Source organism: Diplotaxodon limnothrissa, linkage group LG10 (genome assembly GCF_057381915.1).
Source record: "Diplotaxodon limnothrissa isolate DT_005_m linkage group LG10, D_limnothrissa_male_GT1.1, whole genome shotgun sequence".
NCBI lineage: Eukaryota > Metazoa > Chordata > Actinopteri > Cichliformes > Cichlidae > Diplotaxodon > Diplotaxodon limnothrissa.
This window is the reverse complement of record NC_140605.1, coordinates 27,053,604-27,080,420: the sequence shown is the minus strand read 5'-3', so window position 1 is coordinate 27,080,420 and position 26,817 is coordinate 27,053,604. Positions and strand designations below refer to the sequence as shown.

The following is a 26,817-nucleotide window of genomic DNA, read 5'->3' as shown; positions in this document are numbered from 1 at the left end:
TGAAAGAACACAGTTATTATCAGATTATTATGATGACCCAGTATGTAACGTTAATTCTAGAACACCAATTTGCAGTTCTGAAACATTACCTCTAATGTTACGTATAATTTACTTGATAAAACACACTTCCCATAAAAGTATATTAAATTACAACAATACCTGACAAAAAAAAAGTACTCATTTCCCCATGTACATTGTCACAAAAAGAAAAAACAATGAAAATCATGTGGGTGAAAAAAAATAAATCACTCAACATTAGTATTATAGGGTTAATTCCTTATAACTGTTTGGGCAGCTTCTTACCTGATGGACGAAAGGTGATGACCATATCTTCCATTTTCTGAGTGACCAAAGGGGGGGAAATGTTAATCAGTGACATAAAGGAAAGAAAAATAAAATAAGTAAATCATTTTATTAAAAGATTTTTAACTCACCAAAGGTGGTCTGGTGCTGCCCAAGACACCACTATCAGAATCAGAGTCTGAATCTGACATTTTGTTCAGCTCTGTAAAAACATTCACATCAACCACCAAAGCCAATTTTACAGTACATGCTAAAAAGATGTAAATACATTTCTGCCGATGATTTGAATTTACTTCAGTGAATGCAAATCAACAAGCAGAAGCTTCTGTCTATATTACAGTGAAACTACAACACAACTGACCATACAAGAGAAAATCTAGTTCAATTTAATGAAGCTTGGCTCCACCTCTCTGCAATAAAATGTTCAAACTATTTAGATATTATGTGAAAAAAAAAGCTCTTAAAAAAAATAAAATCTATCACACCATAACCTGCAATCTCACTGAATGTCAGCTGCCTTTTGTTCTGTTCTCTGTTAAAATAATCCCACGCTGTCTCAATGTGGTTCGGGCTCTGGGAAGGCCAAACTGGCAGACTGATAGAAAACCACAAAGTGAAAAACTATCCAGGTATATTTTTACAGCACTGGCAGTGTGTTTGGGATCATTGTCATACTAAAAAATAAAGCCGTTGCCAATCAGATGTTTTCCAAGACTTTCAGATATTCTTCATCCGCTATAGATATATTTTTTAGGCTTGCCACTTCTTATTCCACTACTTAAGTTGTCTCAAATTTTTGGTGGTTGGTTTTTGGTGGTTCCATCATGCTGCGGGGCTGTGTGGCCGGTGCAGGGACTGGGAATCTTGTCAAAGTTGAGGGACACATGGATTCCCCTCAGTATCAGCAGATTCTGGAGACCAATATCCAGGAATCAGTGACAAAGCTAAAGCTGCGCCGGGGCTGGATCTTTCAACAAGACAACAACCCGAAACACTGCTTAAAATCCACTTAGGCATTCATGCAGAGGAACAAGTACAACGCTCTGGAGTGCCCATCTCAGTCCCCAGACCTGAATTTTATTGAAAATCTGTGGTGTGAGTTAAAGAGAGCTGTCCATGCTGGGAAGCAAACCTGAATGTACTAGAGATGTTTTGTAAAGAGGAATGGTCCAAAATACCTTCAACCACAAGACTCTCACCTACAGGAAGCATTTAGAGGCTGTAATTTCTGCAAAAGGCAGCTCTACTAAATATTGATTTCATAAATTTTTTTGTGGTGCCCAAATTTATGCACCTGCCTGATTGTTTAAACAATCATTGCACACTTTCTGTAAATCCAATAAACTTCATTTCACTTCTCAAATATCACTGTGGTCAGGTACAAGAACTGGACTGAATATGAGTGAAAAAATAATCCAAAGAAAAACCTGGAAAACTACTACTCAAGACAACTCTAAAAATAAAAGTCTGGTTACCAGCAAAATAGAAATGAATGAGCGGACTTTTTGACAATATTGTACTGTCTCTGTCGCCATCCCTGGCTGAGTTTGCCCTTTTGTTTGCTCAGTAAGATTTTAAACACCACACCCACACATACAATTGACAGTGTTATCTAACAGAACCAGACTTCCTCGTGCAGTCTCCTCTCAAGGATTCATTTTTTACACAACTTGGGAATATACTGAGAACCAAACTGCAGTTTCCAGAACATCCAGTTACCGGGTGTGGTGAACTAGTCTTCCATCATAGTAAGGCCATTACGCAGAGAGCGGGCATGTAAGACACCTGAAAATCATGAGGTGATGCCCAATATATATGCAGGCAACCCCAGGTACAGTCTGAGTTATTACTAGAAATGCTTGAAGCTCATGGTCCCCCGACCTAAAACAAAAAAGATGGAGGACTGTCCTACTAGTTGAAACCTAATCTCACAGGAATTTGCCCCAATAACAATGTTAGCACTGTAGCATATGAGCTAACCTACGTAGTGGCTTACAGAGCCATGTTAAACGGCTGGTAGCGGAAATATAACACAATGCAGTAAGTGTAAGCAACATTAGCTTTAGCTTACACATACTTTCTAACAACGTGGCATACGTTAATGACTGTACAACAACGTTTTGACACTTTTTCTCCTACTTTGTTTTAGCGCGACACCTCCCAGCATCAGCCTCAGCCAGCCTCGTAGTGTAGCTGGGTGTTGTTTTTTTACTGGGGGGGGAAATAAAATATTATGGACAAATAACAAACAGCAGAAATTCAAACACGTACCTTATGATAACTGCTGTATGGATGCTTCACAGTAACCCTCGTTGCTCCTGTTCATGCTAGTGTACGGAAATGAAGGCGCGGTTAACACACGCATGCGTCAAAGTAGGCGGATCCCGCGAATGAATTGCGTAAATTTCCTGCAACAAACATTTTTGTTATTTCAGGGTTTGTTTGGTTTTTTTCCTGATTTGGTGAAAGAGCTTACGAAATTAAATATAATTATTTTAAAAATAATTTTTTGTAATAAAATACCTGTTAGGGAAATTAGCATTAGCTGAATCATAGCGTCTTACAAGCAAAACCGGTCATGATATTATAATAATATTATGAATACTATGCTTACATAAACTAAACTAAAATGTGCACTTTTTTTGTCTAGAAGGAGAGAAAAATCATTTTACCCGTTTAGCTGCGTTCACTACTATTCACTGTTGAATAGCGCCTCCTGCTGCATCCGGAGCTGAACTACAACTGTACAATTGGAGTGGTGATGCCCCTCCACAGATGTACGCGCTGTTATTAATTTATATTTTTAGGTAAACAAATTACGTTAAAAATAAAGTAACTCAGTAAATGATAATGAAATTTCACACTATCTTTTTCAGTTTTATTTGCGTTTATTATTATTAATTGTTAAGTTTTGTTTTTAGTTCAGTTTCATTTCAGGTAGTCTCCAGTGGGAAACTGCTCATTGAAGTTCAGTTTTAATTCTAATTAAATGTTAAGTTTCAGTTTAATTTTCTCGTATACAATGTTACGTTTTGTTTAGGTTAGTCTCAGTTTCATTTATTACAATGTGTGCTATATTTTTTATTGTCTTCTCTTTGGATTACACTATCTACTAGTATCTAATAGTTTTGCTTTTGTGGTACAACTTGTCATGTTTACTCAATCCAGCAATAGAGCTGAATTAAAATTGCATTTCCATAGTTTTTATGATTAAGAATTTTATGAATTTTATGTTCAAAGTATTTTACATAGTTTGTGTTTGCATTATTGTGAAAAATAATCAATACCATTTAAGAACTGTCACTAGTTCTTTTTTCCAAATGTGAGGTTTTTTATTAGGGTCTGTTCAAATTTGAAATGACATTTGACATTTGATGACGATTTGAAGAAAACACTTTCATTTGTTTCCTAAATTATGTGAAAAATTTCATACTGTTCATGCGAAATTTGTATTGAAAGGGTCTTATATATGTGGTAACTGACCCAGTTTAATACACTGGTAGAAAATAGGAAACACAATTGTGCTTTTCTGGCTGTAACAATGTTGTGTTAGTTTTTGTGGCTGACTAATCAGATATTTGTTTTTGTCTAATTTGTCCTCAGTTCGAAGTCATCCCTCTGCCTTAGCAGGCTCTGAAAAACTCCGTCAGCATACAGGAAAAAATTTCTGTTGCTCTCCAGGTCCTGCACGTTGATTATTCGAGTCACCAGAGCTTCTTGTATGGCTGGAGACTCACAGGGGTGATGCTGCACACTGTGACTCACGTTTCTCGAGGGCTCGATGACTAACAGTCCAAGCATGCTGCCATCCTCCGTCCTGCTGTATCTGGATGAAGTGTAGAGGGTGTCTCCTGTCATCGTGGTGTCATTGCTTCCATTTAGGACATTAAATCCAAAGTCTCCACCTGCTTCATCAGTTTTACAGCCTCTGTTAATTCCTGCAGTTGAACTGGGTGTGGCAGATTTATTACTTGGACCAACCTGGCTACCATTAACAAGGAGGCTGTTGGAGCATGTCATATTGGTTATAGTAGATGTGTTAGCATGTTTAGGTCTGTTGGCAGCATTGGTTCTTGGTTTTTGTGGACCAGGAGCTGGAGTCTCCTGGATGTTTGCGCGTAGGTAGGCTGTATAGCCCCGAACCAGGTGACCTAACCCCGTCTTATAAGAAATGCGCATTGATTCAACTGATCCTAATGGCACAGACTGCAGACGGGCCTGTGGGAAGAGGAAAGTGCTTTAAAATCAACTCAATACCTCCCACTCAAAGCTCTCTGTAGCTTTGGTTTTGTGCCATCATCTAAAGGGAGAGAAAGAACCTACAATATGGGATGTAAACACTTACCTACATACGAAGCAGATTTTACAATGTAGAGGCGTACCGATGCACTAGAGTAAACACATACTATCATAACCTGAGCTGGACGTGTTTTCATCTATCTGTTCTGACCTGGTGGATTCTCATGTGCAGGTGAATTGCAGCTCCTGTCAGCCACTGCTGCATCGACGCTGAACTCATTCTCTTCCTTGTGGTCATCCTATCATAATGGTCGAGAAGCTCAAATTTCAGCCAGTTATCGTAGAGCTCTGTGGTCTCAGCCATCTGATCCTGGTTGTTGGCGATGCCTGGGATAAGGGTGAGGAAGCTGTGGATAATCCAGCCGATTCTCGATGAGCTGCTGATGCCAAAAATCCTCTTAAGCCGGGATGGTTGAGTTAACGAGGGACCCTCTGTTGATCCTTGTGCTCGGACCTGTTTGGAATACGAAGCACAGTTTATAACACAAACTGTCACGCTGGCCCAAACACGGACAGAAAATGAGGTAGTATTTGTGTCAATAGAGTACTTCAGACATTAAAGAAAGACACCTCATAACTCCAAACACAGAGAGCCAGAAAGAGGGAAAATGGGAAAAAACACAAGGCTTTTTTATTTCATGAATTTGTGACTCCTTGGGTACGTTCCAGTAGTCCATTTTGCTTAGAGAGGTTTCTAACAGAGTGAAATGACACCAAAGTATCTGCATGGCAGTCATCATTTGAGCAAAGAGTGACACACATTCTCCAAATGCTTAGAAAAGGAGCTTCCATAGAGGATACAACTCTATCCACAATCACTCTCCTTCGTCCTCAAGATATCTTTTAGGAATTGAGACATCTGGTGCAGGAGGGAAATAAAAATACTCTCCAAAAGTAGATGTAAGCCCCAGAATTTGAATGTTTGTCCCTTTGGAGATGCCACAGGTTTTAGAACAGAACCTTCCTGCTGCAAGACCATTAAACCACTGCCAGTATATTTATAGCTAACTCATGTAAGTAATCTAATTACACTATCAAGCACATAAGGTTGGTTAGTCCTCTGCTCACTCCCTGTTTAGTCTGCGGTCCATTTTCTTCCACTTATGCACTTTAGGGTCATGGGCTGGGTGGCTGAAGCCAGGCTGGACTGTTAATCGGGCATACCGGCCATTTGCCCAATGGGTCAATATAGTTGTTTTTTCTTTTTCGATATAACTAAACATGCTGCAGGCCGGCTGCTGTGCACCCACCCTACAAGCACTGATAGCAGCCCAGTGGTTCATTTTTATTACTGACATGGGATTGCCTGATCAAATCTCTTAAAACAACTGGCGCTTCCCCTTTTCCCCTGTGTGCTCAGGGTAAGAGGTAAGAAACTAGATGTAGGGACAGTTTTTAGGAAGGAAGAAATTCAAGTAAAATGAATAGCTACTTTGATCATGAGCCATTTCTAAAGTGCAATGGTCACATATTGCACTACTGTCCAACTAAGATGTCCTAACCCAAAATAAAATGTTTTTCATTTTATGTATTTATTTATTTATGGTGGGCAAAACAAAACTGAAAATGTTAAACTATAATCCTAAAAACAAAACCTAAAATTTTGACTTAATACCTCAAAATTTCATTTCATTTTCTTGTTTTCGAGTCAGAAGTTCCATTTAGGAAGTCAACATTTGTAATTATGTATGACATAAAAAAATATATGAATAAAATAAAGTTTTGTGGTGGAAGGAGGGTTCTATAGTTGTACAAACAGTGAAATGAGAAAGGATGATATACCAAAGAGACAGAAGGATGTAAAAGGTATAATATTGGGGGTAGTGTAGGAAGTAAAAAGGCAACAAAACCACATGAAGATTGGACCTTCAAACTAAAACAGGATGTAAAGTGAAAGTGGGAACACAGACACAGCAAAGAGGGGGGAAAGTGATGATAATAAAAAATAATCTCACACTAACATTAGACAAAATGCAACAGTTTTACATACCTGTTGAGCAACCTGATCAAAAAGCATGGACAGAGCTAGAGCAACAACCCCCACTCCTCCACAGGTTACCCTGCTGCCCCCCAGCTTCGCCGTCAGGTTGAGGTTGAACGTGCTCTGCTGCTCCATGCTCATGCTCCGCTGTAAGAAGTTGTACTGATGCTGCAACGCTGCTGACGAATCCAGCGACAGGAAGGTGGTGAGAACAGGATCCAAGGAGATATCAGGGATGATACTGGCATCCTGAGCCACCGAGAAGAGCTCCTGGACGGTGGCTCGAGAAGGAAGACACAAACTGCGGCCCGTCAGGATCATGGCTGAATCTGTCTGTGTGTGCTCAGTGTTATCAGTGTTTCTAACCCACTGTGTGTTTATTTGACCCAGTCCGAAGGATGTTATCAGCACGGCCAGTCCTATAAAAGAACTCATGAGCAAAAACACTAATGAGCGAACCATTTGCTCAAATAAAACAAGGTTTTTACACACATACATGTAGCTGCACAAAAAGCTTTTTTATGTTGGTGCAAAGCTGTTTGAGTCAAACAGTGACTCTCTTGTGTGCTTTTTAATTTCCTGTCTCTAAATGTGCAGAAGTAGGAGTGGAACAGCAGAAGCAGGTGGTTTGGTGCTCATTTTAGCATCAAACTATTTCTACAAAGAAAGCAGTTTCTGTACCCTTAAAGAGAAGCATAACAGTGGGTTGGTTTCACTTCCCTTCATCCTTGAAGATTTTGAGTCTGGTTCACCTCAGTAGTCAGATCACTCTCATCATGTTCAGTCAATCACTGAAGTCAAAAATCTTTCATAGATTTTATTGCTGGGGCAAAAAGGAGAGAAGCAAGGAGTCCATACCTCTCATGGTTTGTATCTAAGATTTGTATGATCAAAACTCTGAGGTTTTTGTGTCTTTTGAAGAGCTGAGGTATAAATTCAGTATAAAAAGAATAAGTTACTTTAAATGTGATTTTTCTGTATATAATGTTCTGCTTGAGCTGTTTCTCTTTTATCTACATACACACAGTATACTGTATCTCATTTCTTAACATTTTGCTTCCTTCAAAAAAAAAAAAACTTTGTTCACATTTCTTTAGTTGAATCTACAAGAAATTCCAAAGATTTGACATTTGACAGGGATAAATTGTATTTTTGGACTAGCAAGGTGATTCCACAAGATCTGTTAGCTCATATCCTATGGTGTGCACTGTGTCCCTAAAAACACTTGTGGAACCTGGACAAATGAGGGACAGAAGAAGACATGGCAGCAGTAGAAGAGTAGAGTAATATTTATTAAATGCCTGTCAGGGCATCCCCACCGAAAGTGGGGGCCTAGGTAACCCTCTACCATCCTTTCATGTGTCAATCAATCATACCCTTCACTCTCATTGGTAGTCTCTTCAGTCACTTGCCTCAAGGCAGAGGAAAGTTTATCTTTTCTGTAGACAAAGAATAGTTGAATTATTTTTATGTTGGAATCAATGTGGTTAAAGCATATAAGCCAATAATTTCATTTTGTTATGACATCATCCTGCTGTGCTTTATACCAATATCTCATTAATATTCTTTAATAGATTAGATTACTTAAGTGGATGTCATGCCGTGTTTATCTCACTGTTGGAGTCTGATAAGGCTTTATTTTTCTGTCCATCTGGTCTTGTTTTAGCTTCAGATTGGGTCTCTTTTTCTCTTTTTCAAGACAAATATTTTTAAATTCCTTGTACCTGACTGCTTTGTTTGAAAGTGCTGAAAATGATAAAATGCCTGAGAGCTTTGATAAACTTAAATCTAGCCTTCCAGAAGTCAGAAGTGCCAGGTTTATTTAAAGGTCAATAAATAAACGTAATCAAAATCTGAGCTCTTTTGTAATTAGATCGACATTTAGACACAGACACTGATCATTAACCTCGATGTCAATAAACAAGGTTCACTGGGATGAATTTACTGTGCTGCCCTTCGGCAAAGTCTGAGGCTCAAATAAAAGACCATACCAAAGACCACCAAGCTCATTTTTCAGTCCTAATATTTAGCTAACAGCACTTCTTGGCTGGGCCTAGGAAAGTGACAACAGACTCTTGCCCATTTGTTTAAGCTCCTCAAGATTCTGTTTATATTTTTTATATACAGAATGAACAGCATACTTTCTCTATACAGTCCGTACATTAAATTTCTCTTCAGTCTTTCCGTTTATAATATTCAAAGTCTTGAGTTTAAAGTTTTTATGGTACTCTGTGCAGTCCAGAACCCAAATGCAGGACTCCAAAGTAAACAAGATAAACAAAAAAAACAAACCTTTATTAAAGATCAAAGGTAAAAGTCCCAAATACACTTCTCCAGGGCAAAAGCATGACTGTTGAGTAGGGACACACAAGAACAACAAGCAGGGTAAATTAAGACACTGGCAAGGGGGAATTAAGGGCTATTAATAATCACAGAAAACACTTAAGGTTAATCCGGACGATGAAGCACAGCTGGAGAACAACGGACAGGTGAAACTAATCAAAGACAATGAGACATTAGAAATAAAATTGAGGACAAAGTGGAAGAGAGATCGTCTGTTATCTCACTTCCCATACCAAAATAAAATGGGAAGTGAGATAACAGAGGAACAGTATAAGAGCTTTGCATTGAAATGCTGTGGTTTTCTCCAAATATGGTGCTGTACATTATGGCCAAACATCTTCAATGGTTTGGCCAAGAAACCCCACGACGTCCGGTTTGCTCAGATGTTATGATGTACTTTTTCGAGAGAAGAAGCTTTCTTCCAGACAAATTATACATAACAGTTCCACAAGCATGCAGAGTCTCGTTTCTATATTGAATTCATATTCTATTCAATTTTATTTTTAGAGCTCCAAATCACAACAACAGTTGCCTTAACGCGCTTTGAGGCAACTGTTGTAAACATGAATGTAAACGGTTTCAGACGTGTACCCCAGGGGTCTGCCAAGTTCAAAATGTTTAGTTTCAGATCTGTTGTTAACTTACAAGAACACTTTATGTGAAGGTTTTGCGCCTTTCTTCTGGGAGGTGTAAATTACAATGAACATGTAAGGACGAGAGAGTCAATGGGTGCGCGAAAAGTGAGAAAGTCGAAACTGCATATTGTGTATGATCTCAGCCTGTTCATCAATATGACAACAATAACCCATCCTTTAAAATAAGTCCTCCATCTGAAACCGAAGGCACTCTAACCACAATCCTTGGTTAGGAGAGTCTTGTACGTTTCTACTTCCGCTCTGGGTAGTTAAAATGAGATATCGCGTAGCTGCCGGACTTCCGTGTTGTCTGCGTGATGACGTAGTCGTCCGGACCCTCACGGTCTGGTCAGCATACCGGGCACAAACGCATCGGAGGCGGAGGTCTGTTTCCAGCTCCTGGACAGTGAAATCACAAACAGGTGAGTACCTGATCGGCACAGCGGGCACACGGCGTGTTCAAAAAGTAACAAAACAAGTAATATTTTTATTTAGCTGCCTTATTTTCCTGCGACGGCCGTTAAAACACAGCTGGACTGGCTGCTCGATGACCTCCAGACTCCAGAAAAATTGAAAGGGAAACCTGATTGAAAGCTTTAAGGACTTGAAGGAGGGCTGAAACTTGTTTTGTGTGTATTTGCGACGGTCTGATCTGAGCTAAATCGACCACCCGTGAGAGATTTGGGTGATACAAAAATACAGGGTAGCGAAACATTTTCATAAGGCGGGTCATTCTTCACTGTTTGAACTGCTCGGGAGCTTTAAATCTGCCCTGAAGCTGTAGCTGGAACGTAATAACGGTTCCAGCTACAGCTGCCCTCAGGGAGAAGGTACAGGTCTATACAGGCCAGAACATCCAGACTGGCCAACAGCCTGTATCCACAGGCTGTGAGGCTCCTGAACTCTCTGCCCCCCTCTCACGGACAATAACCATATCCAACTTCTTAATAGCAATGAACTGGTCTGCATTGGTGCATCATATCTTTATTCTCTTCCCCCTCCTGCCCCCCCCCCCCCCCCCCCCCTTTCTTAAATAGATAACTATCATATCTGATATCATATCTCACAGTACAATAATATTGAATGGGTTGCATTGTTGTATTTTGTCATGTTTCTCAGGTCTTTGTCTGAATTTCTACGAACATTATTGCTAAGGATTGTCTTATTGCATTGGAGTCACACTGGGTTAAATATGTACACTTGGGTTTTAAGGGGTATTTATTATTTTCTTCTTTTTTTTGGGTTGTATGGAAGCCCCAAACGCAATTTCATTGTTCTTGACAATGACAATAAATAAATAAATACTAATACTAACAAACCGTCTTTTGGAAGCTGGAACAAAGAAGCAGCTGGGGGGTGTCGGGAGTTGCAAGAGCGTTCATGGCCCTCTTATGGTTGTAATGGACAGGGCAGCGCCCAGGATCACGGCAGTGGGGGGCCCACAGCAAATCAAAATGCTTGATCAGGAGAAAAACAGATGTGGAAACCGCTGCAGCCCTGTGTCCTGCAGAAGAGTTTAAACATTGTTTTGTCTTGAATAAGAAGTGGATGATCTGATATCGTCGCGTTGGTGTTGATCCTGGAACAACATAGTAAATGTTGTTCCAAGATCAATATTGCAAGTGACTAATCTCATTGTTGTGACGTTATTCTTTGGCGTGCCAAGCCATTCGTGCATTTATGAAATTCCAGTGTTGCAAGGACAATATCAATTCTGCTTAGCGTTTATTAAAGGGTTAGGGTCAGGGTCCGTTGATCAGCGGACAGAGGCGGTTTCTCGCAGCTTAAGTACAGTTTTTTGTTTTATGGCGGTTTTTCCTGAAGTCGCAAAAGTATGACGTCACAACATTCTGACTGGTCACTTGCAATGTTGATCCTGGAACAACATTTACTATGTTGATCTGGGAACAACACCAATACCACGATATCAGATCGTGCAATAAGAAGTCCAGTAAAAGTCACACCCTGCTAATCAGTCTTAGCATCAAAATATACTTAAAGAGTTAAAGTACTCATTCTTATTAGTAGGTCAATATGATTTATTAATTTGTGTGTACACACACACACTTTCAACTTGGGACTTGGGACACTTACATGTGTGATGTGCTATAAATAGAAAACAGCCTCAATATAAAAGAAAAGTGGGAGCTTGGATTAATGATAGGGTGGGGCTAGGTTTCACAGCGGGTTCACCTGAAACCTTAGCTGACTGTGACCTACACCCATTTTCACACCTGGACTCCTGTGATTCAGTAGAGGATCAACAGGGGGCCCATGTCTGTCTTGGGGGGACACTCGCATAGGGCTTTAATCTGGGACTCTCCACCATTTGACCCTAGAACTGAAGAAGCTTCTTGGATGAGAGGTGAAACGTCTTCAAGCAACTTAGAGAAGTCCAGACGCTTTTCTTTCCAGCTCCTTAGACCCCGAGCTTGGATTAAGTGTGTCCACTGAGGACAGCGCCCGGGTGGACATGTGTATGAATTGTCACAAAGGTATTAGTAGTAATCTATGGGAAAAATTTTGATTGGAAGAATAAATTAGAGTTTTTAGAGACTCTCAGGTCTCAGCATCAGATAAAGATTGGAGGAGCTGCAGGTTCATTGGGGATCATGTATTCTGGGCCTGTCCAATAATCCGGGGATATTGGCAGTTGTTACTATGTTCCTATGGTGTTTGTACTTCCTCAGAGCGCTATAGGATAACTGTGAACTGGAGGAAAACATCACCACCAACAATAATCCAGTGGATGCTTAGACTAATATAGATAATTGAGTACATGACATCATAGGTAACAGTAATTCTGATGTATTTGAATGCTTGCTCAGAGGACTCGAACACTGCATTTTTCATTAGTTTTAATTTTTATTATTAAAATCTTTGCTTTTACATCTTCTTAGTTTCAGCTAGGTTCTGTGTGAGTTCACGTGTTTCACTTTAGTTTTAATTTAGTTTGTAGTAGTTTCTGTATTTGCATCATCTGCTAAACGAAAAAAAACCCAAAGAATTATTTCCTATGCAGAAATAATTCAGGAAACACAGCGATCCCATTATCATTTATTACTGCTGTTCATGCAACATTTATAGAATAATTATGAAGTTAAATTGAACAAAGTGAGAACTGAAACAAATAAAATTGCTGTAATATGTGCAATATTCTCATTCTCATGTTTTCAGACTGATGTAATTCAATCAGATGTAATAATACTGGTTAAATTATTAAATTCCACTTCCACTTAGTGCTATTTGGCCTGCTGTGCCATTTGACTTAACTGACAGTAATGAAGAAAAGCTAACCTATGAAGACGAGTTTTTAGCAAGTTTAACATTCCTGATAGAACCTGATAGGCTGAGAAAGGCTGTTCCAAAGTTTATGTGCTACAACCTTAAAAGTGTGATTGCCTTGCGTGAGCACCGCCTAGTTTAGTAGATAATGTCAAAAAAGCAACAGAACAAAAGGCAGTTGGTTTAAAAAAAAAAAAAAAAAGAATGAATAGATATTCCACTACAATAGATTCCTACATAGCAAACAAAACAGCCTGCTTTGATGAGTGTTTTTCCACTTTGCTGCATATTGTCATTTGCAGCCATCTTTTGCCTGCAGTGTCGTGTTCCCTGCATTTTGGGAGCTCATGATTCTTACTGATTCTGAGAACCTGTCATTAGAGCCTTGCATTTTAGGTTCACCTTTGGAGTGGGTCGTCTGTATATCTATGCTTTAGGTCAGTGTTTCCCAACCCTTTGGAGCCACAGAACATATTTCACATTAGAAAATACACACGGCACACCACCAAACAATAATATCACAAAAAGCATATTGATCATTTTCCCCCTGCGCATCAGGTATAGCGGAATTGACTCGGTTTGTCTCCAGTATACCTTTTTGTTTTTCTTTTGACCGCTACTCATGCAAAGGCCTTCATCTGGGTCGGAATTTCTCCAGGACCCAGGTCAGATTGACTACTTTTTCTTTTCAAATATTTATCTATTGCTATTACACGCTGTGCTGTCTCACTCACAGCATGACTATTATGTAATTTCTTCTTCATCTTCTTCAGTTGTGCTTCCCTCTAGTCGAAGACAGTGTAATTGTTCTGCCCATTACTCACGCCGGTCGCTTAGAGCACTAATCAGGTGGAAACAGCACACCTGATCATTTCTCATGGCACACCTATGTGCTGCAGCACAGTGGTTGGGAAACACTACTCCAGGTAGTACTTAATTTACTGCTTGTAGAGTTGTTGCTTTAATTTAGTTACTTGTATCTAGAAGTTTAAATGTGTTTTTTTTTTTTTATTTTCTGATCTGCTCTTTGGGCTGTTTATGGTTTGAGCTACGCTGTATTCTTACATCTGTTTAGACTCGTTAGCTTTAGTTACCTGTAACTGAGGGTCGTATTCAGCTAGTTCCCATTTTGTGTTTTCATTCACTTCCTCCTTCTCTCGTCTGTTTGTCTTTTGACTTTAGGCGTTCCCCTGCCTTCCTCTTTCTTCGTTCAAGTCAAGTTAATCTTATTTCAGTTTTATTCTCAGTTTTCCTTTGTTGTGTCGTCTGTGTAGCTTTTTGTATTTCTAGTGATTTCTGGCTTTCCTCCTTGTGTATTCTCACATTTTGTTCTTTATAATTCTCTATTCTTTCGCTGCATTAGATGCTGACTAAGCTTGTTTTTCACCTGCTGCTCTTGGAGCTGTAAAACTATGAATAGGACATGCAAATCTTCATACTGGGGAGCAGGTAACTCTTAGGTCATAGTTAGAGGTAATAAACAAGTGAAACTGGCTTTGTGTTCTACAGCGTCACAGACCAAAGTTTCTTTTGAACAATGCCATGAATTAAAGGCAGGTTAGGGTTTATCTGCTGTCAGGATCGCAGGTCCTAAAAGTGAAACTCAATTTTAGACTGATTCCCATCAAGGTGACATGCAGAATATTTACTTTAATTATTCTGATACATTCTGAACTTCTTAAGAAGTTCAGAATGTTTTACTATACAAACTCAGGCACCAACGCCAACCCCATTATGGTTGCCTGCTGCTTAGTGCGAATATACATTGACTATTTAAACAACAAGCAGAAATGTGTACATGCTGACATTTGACACATTGATAGTCACTCAGATCCATCATGGAAGTTGTTACAGTGGTAAATGTGGTATGTGTCCCTTTAGTCACACCTCTTGAGTAGCTAATCCCCACTTAAAGTCTCGGTTATAGAAAATCTTTTCAAAGCACGGTCTGAAACCACACTGCAGTGAAAAAATAATTAGCATTCATCCAAGTCAAGGCTTTTATTCTCTGTATCATGAATAATAATACTGTTAGATAGACGAGTTTGAGACACAGATTGCAGGTCATGCTGGCTGTTAGAAGAGCTGCAGGTTTAAGGCACTCTGCCATAGGGTTCAGGTCCATCTTTTATATATAGTCTATGGTTAATTGCATAAGCAAATACTAATCAAACAGAAAATTAAAAATAATGCTTAGAAGTTATTATATATGGGTAAAAATAGAAACTGTAAATTATCAAAAATTCACCAGAGGGTGCTAAAATAACTTTTCATCCTTTGATTTCTCTCAACTTTCCTGTGATGGACTAAGATACAGGAAAAGGTGGAAGAAATCATGGATGCTAGGAAGTAAGGAGAGGAGAAAGACAAAGTGAAACTGAGTTACGAAGAGTGTGTATTAAGACTGTTTTTATTTTAGTCTGTGTCTGAGTGTTACGAAAGAACTCGATAATTAGAGCGTTCCATTTTTATTGCAGAGTTTTATTAGTGTAGCGCTGCTGGACTGGCATGTTATTCCTGCCTTAACTGTGTGTGTAAACTGTTTAATAATCTGAGCTGCATAAGCAGGCAGCAGCGGGGAGATGGGTCTGACCAGCAGCGCATACAAACACACTAATAAATCAGATGATGAATTTTTCATCCCGTGTCGTCCAGCATTATGAGTCAGCGGACGGAGCGACGGGGGATACACGTGGACCAATCAGACCTGCTGTGCAAAAAAGGATGTGGTTACTATGGCAACGCAGCCTGGCAGGGCCTGTGCTCAAAGTGCTGGAGGGAGGAGTACCAGCGGGTACGGCAGAAACAGATCCAGGATGACTGGGCACTGGCAGAAAAGTAAGACCTTTAGCAGTCCTCAAACGTCTCCAGAGGAAAGCAAAGTGTGAGAGAGGCTAAAAGCAGAAACACAGAACATTGTGCTAAATAGCTCCATTAATGAATGAACCACTTTATAAATCACCAGGTGCATTCATTTGAAAAGAAACAGACGTGCTCATTGCAAGCTTATTGTTTCCCCTCTAATCAACTTTGCTTGGTTCCAGGCTGCAACGAGAGGAGGAGGCAGCGTATGCCAGCAGTCACGGTGTGCAGACTCAGTCCACAACGCCCCCGCAGCCTGGACATGCCTCGCTGGGTCCCTTCTCCAAGTTTGAGGAGAAGAAAACCAATGAAAAGACTCGGAAAGTGACCACCGTCAAGAAGTTCTTCAGCCCTTCGTCACGAACTGCTTCTAAAAAAGGTATCACATTCATTAACATCAATGTGTGTGCACTTGGGGTGCTTTGTGAGTGTTTTGTTGATCAACTCGCAGCTGCATGCTTTAGCCTGAAATAGTCAGGGGTTGGGATTAGGTGTATATTGGTGTTAGTGTCTTACCACGTCCATGCCAATAATAAGCAACTGCAGGAGGTTGTAAAAAGAAATTACGGTGGAAGGTTGTGGTGATAACAGCTCTTCAAATGAGGATGGTTACTGATGATAAGTCATCAGTGGTGGTTTAATATACAGCTGGAGGTCCCAAGAAAAATGAAGACTTCGGGAAGCACATGCTGACTTTAGAAAGTGGTTTCTGTCCTAAGAACAACATCTATATTCTTCCCCTGTCATCAGAGCACCCAGCTGCTTGCCACATTAAAAAATGTCTTAGTTTGCATAAAGCTTAGTTTGCTTTGGCTGCCAAAGCTGAGGAGAATTGCTGTTTTTCTCAGTCCATTCAGTTAAAAGAACCTGAAAGTAATATTTAAATGTTTATAGCTTTCCTTTGTTTTTAAATCTTAAGGTGGAAACAGATGTTGTTGTTCTAGGGGTATCATGCAGTTGTTGGTCAGAGGATAACAACAACTGAAGTTCAAACCAGGCATCAGAAGGATGAAGAAAGGTGATTTAAAAGATTTTAAACGTGGGATGGTTGTTGGTACTAGATGAGCCAGTATTTCAGACCCTGCTGATCTGCTGGAAGCATCTCTAGGGTTTAACAAATATAGTTTGAAAAGGAGAAAATCCTGCAGGAAGTCAGAGGAGAATGGCCAGAGTGCTTTGAGCTGATAAGAAGGCAACAGTCACTCAAATAGTTATTGTAGAAGAGAATCTCTGAGCTCACAGCATGTGGAGCCTTGAAGCAGATAGGCTGCAGCAGCAGCAGAAGACCACCTTGACTGCCATTTCTCTCAGCTAAGAGCAGGAAGCTGAGGCTACAAATCACATAGGTTAACCAAAATTTTAAAAATAGTAGATTGGAAAAATGTTATCTGGTCTGTGAGTCTTGATTTCTGCTGTGGCGTGTGGTAAGGTCAGAATTTAGTGTAAACAACATGAAAGCATGAACCACCCAGCCCTGTATCAGTGGTTCAGGATGTGTCCGGTGTCCGGGATATGTTCTTGGCACACATTTGGGCTCCTTAGTACCAACTGTGCATCATCTAAAGCCCACAGCCTAGCTGAGTATTGTTGCCAATTACTTCCATCCATTCACAGTCTAATCTCTTTAAGTTAAGTTGTACTTAATACAGTGTTCAGTGAATGGACATTACAAGTGTCCTGAGTTCCTCTGATGGTGTAAGGGGGGGCACTCCTTCATCCACACTTGATGTTGCACAGCATTTATAATAACTTGTGACAAATGACAAAAACATTTTTTGATGTTTTGCTGTGAAATTTAAAAATTTTGCTCTGAAGAGGTAATTCTTGCAATTATTTAGTGGCATGACAGCTGCGTAGGGAGTTATGTGTCCTATGATGAGAGTAAGTAATACATGTTTATCTGAAGTACCTACACATATACACCTATTGGGGGGAGAATTATTGTTTTATTTTAAACTTGATTTTTTTTTTCCCTAACTAGAAACCCAAGAAGGTAAAACCAGTCCGTCCATCAGCCGCCACGCAAGCTTCGATACGGACCAAGTGTCCAAAGACTTTGTGGACTTCCTGAAAAACCTCCAGAAGCCCGGCCGGGAGATCCACAAGCAGTGCCGAGTCTTCCTCGTGAACATGTCAAGCAAGAAGGTGCGACGTACTCTGACGCTCATTGACTCAATGACACCAGTCGTTTACTTTTGAATGTTTCCATGACTTTCCACGCGAAGAACCTTCTAAGGTCTTTTGTCAACAGGACCTGGGTGCCGATGAGCTGTCAGAGTGCGTTCAAGATTTCTACCAGAATTTGGCCGACCGCCTGATGACTCACTTTAAAGGTAGGATTGCAGAAGTTGCAACTTTACCTCAAGTATTTAAAACAATCATTAAGACATTCTCAACGCAAACAGTCTGAGAAGCCACTAGATGGCAGCACAAGCAGTATTTTATATGCTCTAATGTGCCTTTGTTCACCAGGCTCCTCTGAGTCTGTGGAGCAGGTGATGGACCAAGTGGAAAAGTACATCATGACTCGTCTGTACAAGAGCGTTTTCTGTCCAGAAACCACTGATGACGAGAGGAAGGACTTGGCCACACAGAACAGGATAAGGTGGTTCTTCCTGGACTGAACAACTCAGCACAGCCTGGTGTTTTTAGAATATAATATTTTATGTCACATTGTCATTTTTGTGGATTTTCCTGGATTTGGCATTAGATTTTGTGCAAACATGGGGTTTTTATGTGTAAGCTGTGTGTGCCTGGTGAATAGAAAGCCTCAGTGCACAACGCTCGCCTTTAATCTTCATCCGCCTGTGAAAACGTCAGTCTGAATGCTTTCTGAGTCTGTGCAGTTGATTACACAATAGCCATTTTTAGCTGTGTTTTTCTTACATTTGGAAGCACAGTGGCAGCTGCTGACTGCACGTGTCTGATGTGTTTGTCACCCTGGAGCGAAGTGACTGTAACAAATGTGTATGGTTACATCATATGTAGACACACAAAATACAAAAAATAAGAGTGTCAGGCTTACGTGAATGAACACAATGTTTGTATGCCTTTTTTTTGTCTCTGATTCTGATTCTCTGTGTTGCAGGGCTTTGCACTGGGTGACCATCCAGATGCTCTGTGTGTCCATGGATGAAGAAATCCCGGAAGTCTCTGAGAATGTGGTGAAAGCGATAACAGGTCAGCGAGCGCTCAGACGCGCTGTTTGATTGCGCTTGATCCTAGCGGTGCTGTCGTTTTGCAGTTTTGTCGTGAACTTCACAGAGACCAAAATCTGAGTTAAAAAAGAGTGAATGTTTTACTCCATCAGATAAATGATTGGTCATGAGTATCACTGCTGTCCTCACTTGTTTCTGCCACACACAATGTGTCCTCATTAAAACAGTTTCGGGGAGTTAAAAATCCAAGTAAAATTGTACAGAAAATGGTTACAAACCACAGAGTCACTGGGTGCTGGAAGTCAAGTGGACATCTGTCACCCGCCTGGTACATGCTGTTGGAAACCTAGAAATGACTCCCAACCCTTTAAAGACAGTGGCCTACCCCAGAAAGATAATAGACCCCGCCATTCTGCAGAAAAATATTGAGGAACAGCTCGAGAAACACAATGAAGAGCTTCCAAGCTCCCAGAATTGCAATCCATCCATCTCCAGAAGCGAAATGTATAAATCCACCTGAATATGGGCCATCTCTCCTGTAGGGATCCGTTGCAGTCAAAGGCAAAGGCCTTGACGGTCTGAAACCCTGCTACTGAAAGTGATTGAAAATGTGAATTAGAACCCCAAACTAAAAACTGCAGTTCTTCTGATGGCCACTTGAGGCTGGCTCCAAAAGTGGCTCTGTCCTCATAGACTCCCATGTTAAAATCTTAAAAGTTAACAGCATTAAAAACCATATTTACAGCCACCTACAAAACATGGCTTTGACCTCTGTGAATTATGCCTTTTTATAACATGTCTATAACTTCACACACAGATGTGCCAGCAGTCCATGAGGGTTCACCTTCACTGCTTAGACTCACTTAAATTTAGTTTGACTCATTTACTCCATTTATGAGTCTTTTATTAAAATTGTAGGTGATCCAGCATGGGAAAAGGTGCAGACTGAGAAATCCTGACTGTGCACATCTTTACATCAATGTCTGCAAATATTTATCAAAATTAGGGGCAGGGATAGCTGAGTAGGTAGAGTGGTTTGAAGGTCGGGGGTTAAAATCCACTGAATGGCTATCCTGAGGTACCCCTGAGCAAGGTACCGTCCCTACACACTGCTCCCTCGGTGCTGGATTGGCTGCCCACTGCTTCGCTAGAGTGAATGGGTTAAATGCAGAGAGTAATTTCTATACAGGGATAAATAAAGTATACATTATATTACAAAATTATGTCAGAAAATATAGTTTATTGAACATTTTAACCATTTCTGTTGTTTAAACTCCAAATAAACAACATTTTGTCCCGCTCAGTGCATCCACACACATCTAGAAGGGCGATAGGGTCAGTGAAACTTGCCCCCTTTAATGACGCTGGCAACCTTTCCATCTTGGGCCTGAGGCAATAATGCTGTGTGCATTGCAGTTGATTGGCTGTTCTTGTAAACCTAGTGAGTTTTTATCTGAAGTTTAATCATTTACTAAAGTTCAATAATCCAAAGAACAGAGACAGTTTCACACAGTTAAGTTAAGCCTATCAGCCACTGCCTATCTACAGGGTCCTATCCCAACGGATATGAGCCACAGGACACCTCCTGATGGTTTTTGTAGCCCAGAGGGGACATAGGCTGTTTCAGGCAGGTGTTCTTAATATTGTGGAAAAAGAGTGTATATCTGCTCTTTGTTCTATGTTCTCCTTTGAGAAATAAGCAGCCTTTTGTCTGCCTTTGAAGAGGTTTTTCTTGTCTTTGTAGTCTTTAAAACTGAGCTGTATGGCTTTCAAACAGTCGCTCCATCCATCCTTCATGTGTAGAAATGAGCTTAACTTGCTAATGGATTTGATCTGGCAGCGCCGTGCGACGTCTGGTGCTGCAGATGGTGAAGACAGACGCTCTGCTGTGAATATATAATGTTCTTTAAGTGCCAGGATGGAAATAAGTCATTTGTAAATCATCCTTATATATATTTTACCTCCAGAGCAGAACAAATAAGTTTTACTTAATAAACGTGTGACCTGATTAGCTCTTTGTTTCAGCCTTCATGAGCGAATCTTGGTCTGTTCCAGATATCATTGAGATGGATTCGAAGAGGGTTCCTCGGGACAAACTGGCCTGCATCACACACTGCAGTAAACACATCTTCAGCGCTATTAGGATCACCAAGAACGAGCCGGCGTCCGCCGACGACTTTCTCCCCGCGCTCATTTACATCGTGTTGAAGGCTAATCCTCCACGACTTCAGTCCAACATCCAGTACATCACCCGATTCTGCAACCCCAGCAGGCTGATGACCGGAGAGGATGGATACTACTTCACCAACCTGGTCTGTTTTTCTTTCTTCTTGTCCTACTTCAAAGCCTGTTCAAGCTGATGACCTGGGGTCCAATGAGGGTAGTTTAACATGTCTGTAATAGTGTTTCTCCTGCCTCACCAACAGATTTTGAGGGGTGATTGTTCATGAGAGCACAATGACATCATGCACGAGAAAGGCAATGAGTCTGAGCTGCTTTACTTGAAAGAATTCAGTGCATTGAGTAAATAAACCCAAACTAACAAAAAATGCACAGAGAAAAAAAAGTGTTGTTATAGTGTCGGTAATTTCCTTCCAGGATTCATTATAAGGAATCGATTTGTGTTGTTTTACCTAAGAAGTGTGTTTGCTTCAGGTGGCAGAAAAGCCGATTTAATGTGTTTTTGTATACTTAAGCTAAATTGGCAAACATTATGCATGAACATTTTTTGGTCAAAGCTTCTAAACTGTGACAAATTTCTGCTTCTTCCTGTTGGATTTTTATTGTGAACGGATTAATTATTTATTTGTAGTTTTTACTTGAGTCTCTGAAAGTTAAATTTGGAGGATTCTGAGAGATTTTACAGTAAAAATTGATAAATCCAGATAATGAAAAGTGAAATAAGTTTTGTGTTATAACTGTAAAATCAGAGTAAAGATTTCAGTGGTTATTTAGCAGCCAACACATGTTAACAAACATCAATACACCAAACCTAGCAAACCTGCTAATTTACATAACATAAGACCACTGTTCAAGATGTGCCTTAAATGCTGGGAATGTGGAGCGCCTCTTTATTGTCTTTGCTGAGCTATTTGTGCACTTAGTTCCCTTTACTGACGGCACAGTTTGTCCAAATGTAATTAAACCCCTTAATGAATAATATCCAAATATATGTGGGAGTATGGAGTATTTAATGAGTGTTATGTCATAGACAAATACATTTTTCAGATTTGAAGGGCTTAAATGTCTCTATCTGCTTTTTTTTTTTCTTTTAAAGAAACAAGCATTATATAAGGTTATTTCTTATCTGCCAGTTTTAGAGGCACTGATAGGTGCAATCGCATGGCCTTCAGACAGAGCCACACAAGCTCTTCCTCACTAAGCTAAGCAGAACAACAAACACACTCAAAGGCCACTTTATTAGTTATACTTTGCTAGGATCCCATTCTTGCATCTTCACGGCATAGTAGGAACAATCCAAGTGTTACAGCAGAAACCGAGATTCATCAGACCAGGCAACATTTTTCCAATCTTCTGTTGTCCAATTTTGGTGATCCTGTGTGAATTGTAGCCTCAGTTTTCTATTCTTAGCTGATAGGAGCGACACCCGGTGTAGTCTTCTGCTGCAGTAGCACATCTGCTTCAAGGTGTGATGTGCTGTAAATTTAAAGATGCTCTTCTGCACATCTTGGTCGTAATGAGTAGTTATTTATGTTATTGTTGCCTTCCTAACAGCTCAAAGGAGTTTGGTCATTCTCCTCTGACCTCTGGCTTCCTCATTTTCTCCCAGAGAACTGACCGCTTCCTTTGGCTGTGTGGGAAAATCCCAGCAGATAATCTGTTACTGAAATATTCGGGCAAACGACCATGCCACGTTCAGTTTCTCTTATGTCATGTTTTGTCCTTATTATGATGCTTGGCAGGTCGACTACATGCCTAAATGCACTGAGTTGATACCATGTGATTGGCCGATTAGATATTTGCATTAACGAGTGGTTGAACAGGTGTATCTGATATTGTAGCCGGTGAGTATATTTCCGAGTTGGTTTAATTTTCATGTGTGCTTATACCTGCATCCTAACAGGCTTTAAATGAGGCCTGCAGAGACGTTTATGTGACTCTTTAGAGAAGCACAACTGTCACGTCATGGCACTCTTGTTCCCCAAAATGTTGGACTAACCCTTGTAACATAAGGCCATCTGGCTCTCTGTGACTCAGTTTGACGTGCTGTCAGAAAATCATCCATGATTTCAGTTGGTTTTCTTTTTTTTTTAATTAATTAATAAATTTTTATTTTTTAGTGCTGTGCAGCTGCCTTCATCGAGAAGTTGGACGCTCAGTCTCTCAATCTCTCCCCGGAGGAGTTTGAGCGTTACATGTCGGGCCAAGCCTCGCCAAGATGCAGCAGTGCAGAGGGCGAGTGGCCCCACACCGGTCCAGGAGCTGGCGTGGCTGCCACCAACCCTGTCCTGGCCCAGCTCAACCACAATCTGGAGCAGCTGTCGACCATCAGCAGCCGGCAGGAGAAGGTGATGGAGGCCGCTCAGAGCCTCCAGGCTGACCTGCTCTCCTGGACCGAGAGCATCCAGCGGGAGGTGAACGACATCCTGGAAAAATATCCGCTGACCTGCACAGTTTCTGCCATTGATGCCAACAACATAGACAACGACAACCTGCCGCCGCCGCTGACCCCCCAGGTGTTCGCAGGGTAGTAAAGTCAGTAAAGGGAGAAGAAGCATTTCGCATGCCATGAAGGTACTTTACTTTGAAAATGGGAGTTTCCCAGTAGCCCCTGCACCTTAAATTTAAAGTGAAGTCATTTCAGTCAGAAAAAGGAAGAGAGAGGGGTGAGCTACAGGGAGAAGCTGCTTTTATTTGATTATTATTATTATAACTGTAACTATAAAAACACACTCCACGTACAACTGTTAACAAGGGATGCATGAGCTATGGAACATTTCTTTTTGTATAAGTTAGTTGTATTTTGGGGCATTTTACATGGAAGTTTATGCTGACAGTCTCCATTTATGAGACTGCCTCATGTGGCCATTTATGGAACTGCAGGAACTGTATTTGGCAGCTCAGTTTTGGCTTTTAGCTGTCGAGGTTTCTGCAGTTATGTTGCACAGTTCACTTTTATTCAACACCAAATGGACAAAACAAAGCAAAGAAAAAACAAATAAATTTGAAACAAAATTTAGTAGGTTCATCAAAAAAGGTGTGGTCAAGGGTCATTTTAGAAGAAAATAGGAAATTTATTAGGGAAAAAAAACTTTGTAAAGTGGTGAGAAAAAACAGGCTGGTTTGCATTAAAAACTTATGAGGAAAAGAAATGGCTAATTTCTCATAAATAAATGGTCAAATTACAAGGAAAAAATTGTCAATAAAAAACAATTTTTTAAAAGAGTTTTAAGAAAGAAATTCATGAGAAAAACTGGACAAGTTTGCAAGGAAAAAATAGCAAATTTGCTGTAAAAATGTTTATGAAAAATAACAGGTAATTATGTAACCAAAAACAAACAAATTTATGAGAAAGAAATGGCAAAAATATAGCACATATTAAACTCACCAGCTGCTGTTACAGGCAGATGATGCTGACAGGCTGGAGAAGAGAATACTCGTGTTAGTACTAAATGATGATATGATATGAAATAAACGTACCTAAATTTACATAACAATTAAAATAGATTTTAAGTGCGCAAATACAACAACCAGCTTCAGACGACTATCACTTATTGTCAGCTGTGATTTTGATTTTGCTCTTATTAATGACAAAATAAGCTCCTAAATGATAAGCTTGTTTGCCCACATTTCTTTACATGTTCACTCTTTATTTCACTAAAAAGCGATCCCGCAAGAGAAATAAATTAAAAAGCAGACTACTGCAGTTAAACGTGTGTGTGTGTGTGTGTGTGTGTGTGTGTGTGTGTGTGTGTGTGTGTGTGTGTGTGTGTGTGTGTGTGTGTGTGTGTGTGTGTGCGCGCAATTACGGTTTCCCTGTAACACCTTCAGCTGCCATTGTTATCTGCCACAGTCTTGAATTTTTTTTGCCGTGGAAGTTTAAACATCTGCAGGCCTGCAGATCGATGTTTTAGTCTGAGGACAGTTTCACGTTTGTCATTTTGTGGAGAAAAGAAATTCAGGTCTTACACATTTCTAACACAGAACCGCTTACAATTATCCTGCAAGCATGAATTTACCCTGAATACACACTTCAGGTTTTGTGTAATTTATGTTTCAATATTGTACTGTGTGTGGTTTTTTTTATTTGTTTTTAAAGATTTACAGTGTTTGTCTGGCTTTCTGCACCACATACCGGCCTCAGTAACAAACCATTGCAAAAATACGCATGTTACATGATAAAAAATACTATTACTAATGTATTTTAGATTTATTTTTTTTATTTTTTTAAATCTCATTTTGTGTACTGTATATTGTTAAAACAGTCCAGTGTCTGCCACTTTAAATCACTCCTGGTCCTGTTTCTGTGTTTATTTATTGACTGAGGATCTTTTAAGTACTGTCAAATCCAATAACATTGCTAGTCGCTGAAATAAAAGCAAAGGGATCGTATAAAAGCCTATAAAATGTGTGATTACTGTAAATTTACTCAGCTGCAAAAAGCATCTCCATTTGCCACGTGTGGCTTGTTTAATCCTCAGTAACAACCGCTTGATCTTGAAAAGGTTTTTGCTGTACATTTCTTTTTCTCTGTGCCACAGAGCTCTAATATCGGAGCGACATGTTCAGGCAGTAGCAGCAGCGCCAAATGTGTATTAATCCACAGCTGAAATTAGTCCCATGCGATTTCACTATTCACTCTAAGCTACAGTTCCCAGCTATTTCATATAAATTTTATATGTTTGTGATTTTAAAAAATTGATTTATGCCTTAAGATGTAACTGAAATATTTTGAGTGTGTATGAAAAATAATGAAATCTGTTGAATTGAAATTGAAAAACAATGTGTGATGAGCCAGACTTGTGAAGTAAATCTGCTACTTTAACTTTAACTAATACTTAACTAAAGTTTTAAGTAAATTAAAGTGAAAACTTCAGATGAATCACATGAAAAAATTAGCACAGTTAATAAATATTGGAGTGATGGATGATGTTATTTTGTTTTTTTTATTTTTTGTTTTTTTTTCTGAGTGGAATAAAGAAAACAAAAACAAATGTTTTGGTCTTGTTCCTTATTCCAGGGTTGTCAAACATATGGCCCAGGGACCATGACAGGCCCACCAAAGGGTCCAGCACGGCCCACTGGGTGACTTTGAAAAAAATAAAAATTTAATCGGTGAGGAAATTTTGACTTTTAATGTTATTTGTTGTAAATAATAGGACATAAAAACAGCTGAAATTGTTAATGAATTCTGAGCCAGAGGTTTAAATCATTGTTAGTTTTACAGCCGCCCTGCGACAGACTGGCGACCTGTCCAGGGTGTACCCTGCCTCTCGCCCTATGACAGCTGGGATGGGCTCCAGCGCCCCCCGGGACCCTGAAAAGGATAAGCGGAAGCGAATAGATGGATGGATGGATAGTTTTACAGCCACCATACTGACAAAGACTTCACCGATGGCGTGTACACAAAAATGTTAAAAGCATTAACCCTGTCAAGACTGAACCATTAAATGATTACAAAAAGTAATCATTTAATGGTTAAATCTGGAGCGTTTATTGAACAATTTGGCAATTTAAAAACAAAAGAAACATCAATTTAAAATTGTATCATTTTGGCCAAATCCAGCTATTTTTGTGCAGTTTCAGATTTATCAGCAATTTCCTTTACAGAGGTCTCATGTATCAGAGATCAGGGTTTAAGTTTTTGTTCCTAGTATTAGCAATGCATAAAATAACAATGCTGGTTATTTAGTTTTTCCAGTGGAGCTGAACACAGTTCTGCTCAATAGTAATTTTATCTCTTCATATTTCTTCATGGGTGCAGCCCTCC

General features: G+C 39.9%; 3 protein-coding genes across 4 annotated transcripts in view; 1 reads left to right on the top strand and 2 right to left on the bottom strand.

Annotated features, from left to right (window-relative positions):
* ttc3 (tetratricopeptide repeat domain 3) overlaps positions 1–3,115 on the bottom strand; it is a 31,420-nt gene extending 28,305 nt beyond the window's left edge. The window contains exons 1-3 of one of the 2 annotated variants that reach the window (XM_085364679.1): positions 2,575–3,115; positions 435–505; positions 304–340 (exon numbers count right to left, since the gene is read on the bottom strand). In XM_085364679.1, coding sequence (XP_085220805.1) covers positions 304–340; positions 435–494 — 97 coding nt within the window. In that variant the 5' untranslated portion in view covers positions 495–505; positions 2,575–3,115. The remainder of the gene's footprint in view (positions 1–303; positions 341–434; positions 506–2,574) is intronic. The other variant, XM_085364680.1, reaches the window with a different exon arrangement.
* A 516-nt stretch (positions 3,116–3,631) lies between these two features.
* Positions 3,632–6,922, bottom strand: LOC146624593 (uncharacterized). Its single transcript, XM_085364028.1, has 3 exons — positions 6,593–6,922; positions 4,754–5,056; positions 3,632–4,521 (listed from the first exon to the last, which is right to left on the bottom strand). Exons 1-3 carry the CDS (start codon positions 6,902–6,904, stop codon positions 3,892–3,894), a joined length of 1,245 nt encoding a protein of 414 aa, XP_085220154.1. The 5' UTR covers positions 6,905–6,922; the 3' UTR covers positions 3,632–3,891.
* Positions 6,923–13,732: 6,810 nt separating this feature from the next.
* Positions 13,733–24,197, top strand: rabgef1 (RAB guanine nucleotide exchange factor (GEF) 1). The gene is made up of 9 exons (XM_085364026.1): positions 13,733–13,772; positions 15,502–15,684; positions 15,891–16,087; positions 17,690–17,853; positions 17,960–18,041; positions 18,181–18,313; positions 18,797–18,888; positions 20,922–21,178; positions 23,168–24,197. Exons 1-9 carry the CDS (start codon positions 13,735–13,737, stop codon positions 23,576–23,578), a joined length of 1,557 nt encoding a protein of 518 aa, XP_085220152.1. The 5' UTR covers positions 13,733–13,734; the 3' UTR covers positions 23,579–24,197.
* The last annotated feature ends 2,620 nt before the right edge of the window (positions 24,198–26,817 follow it).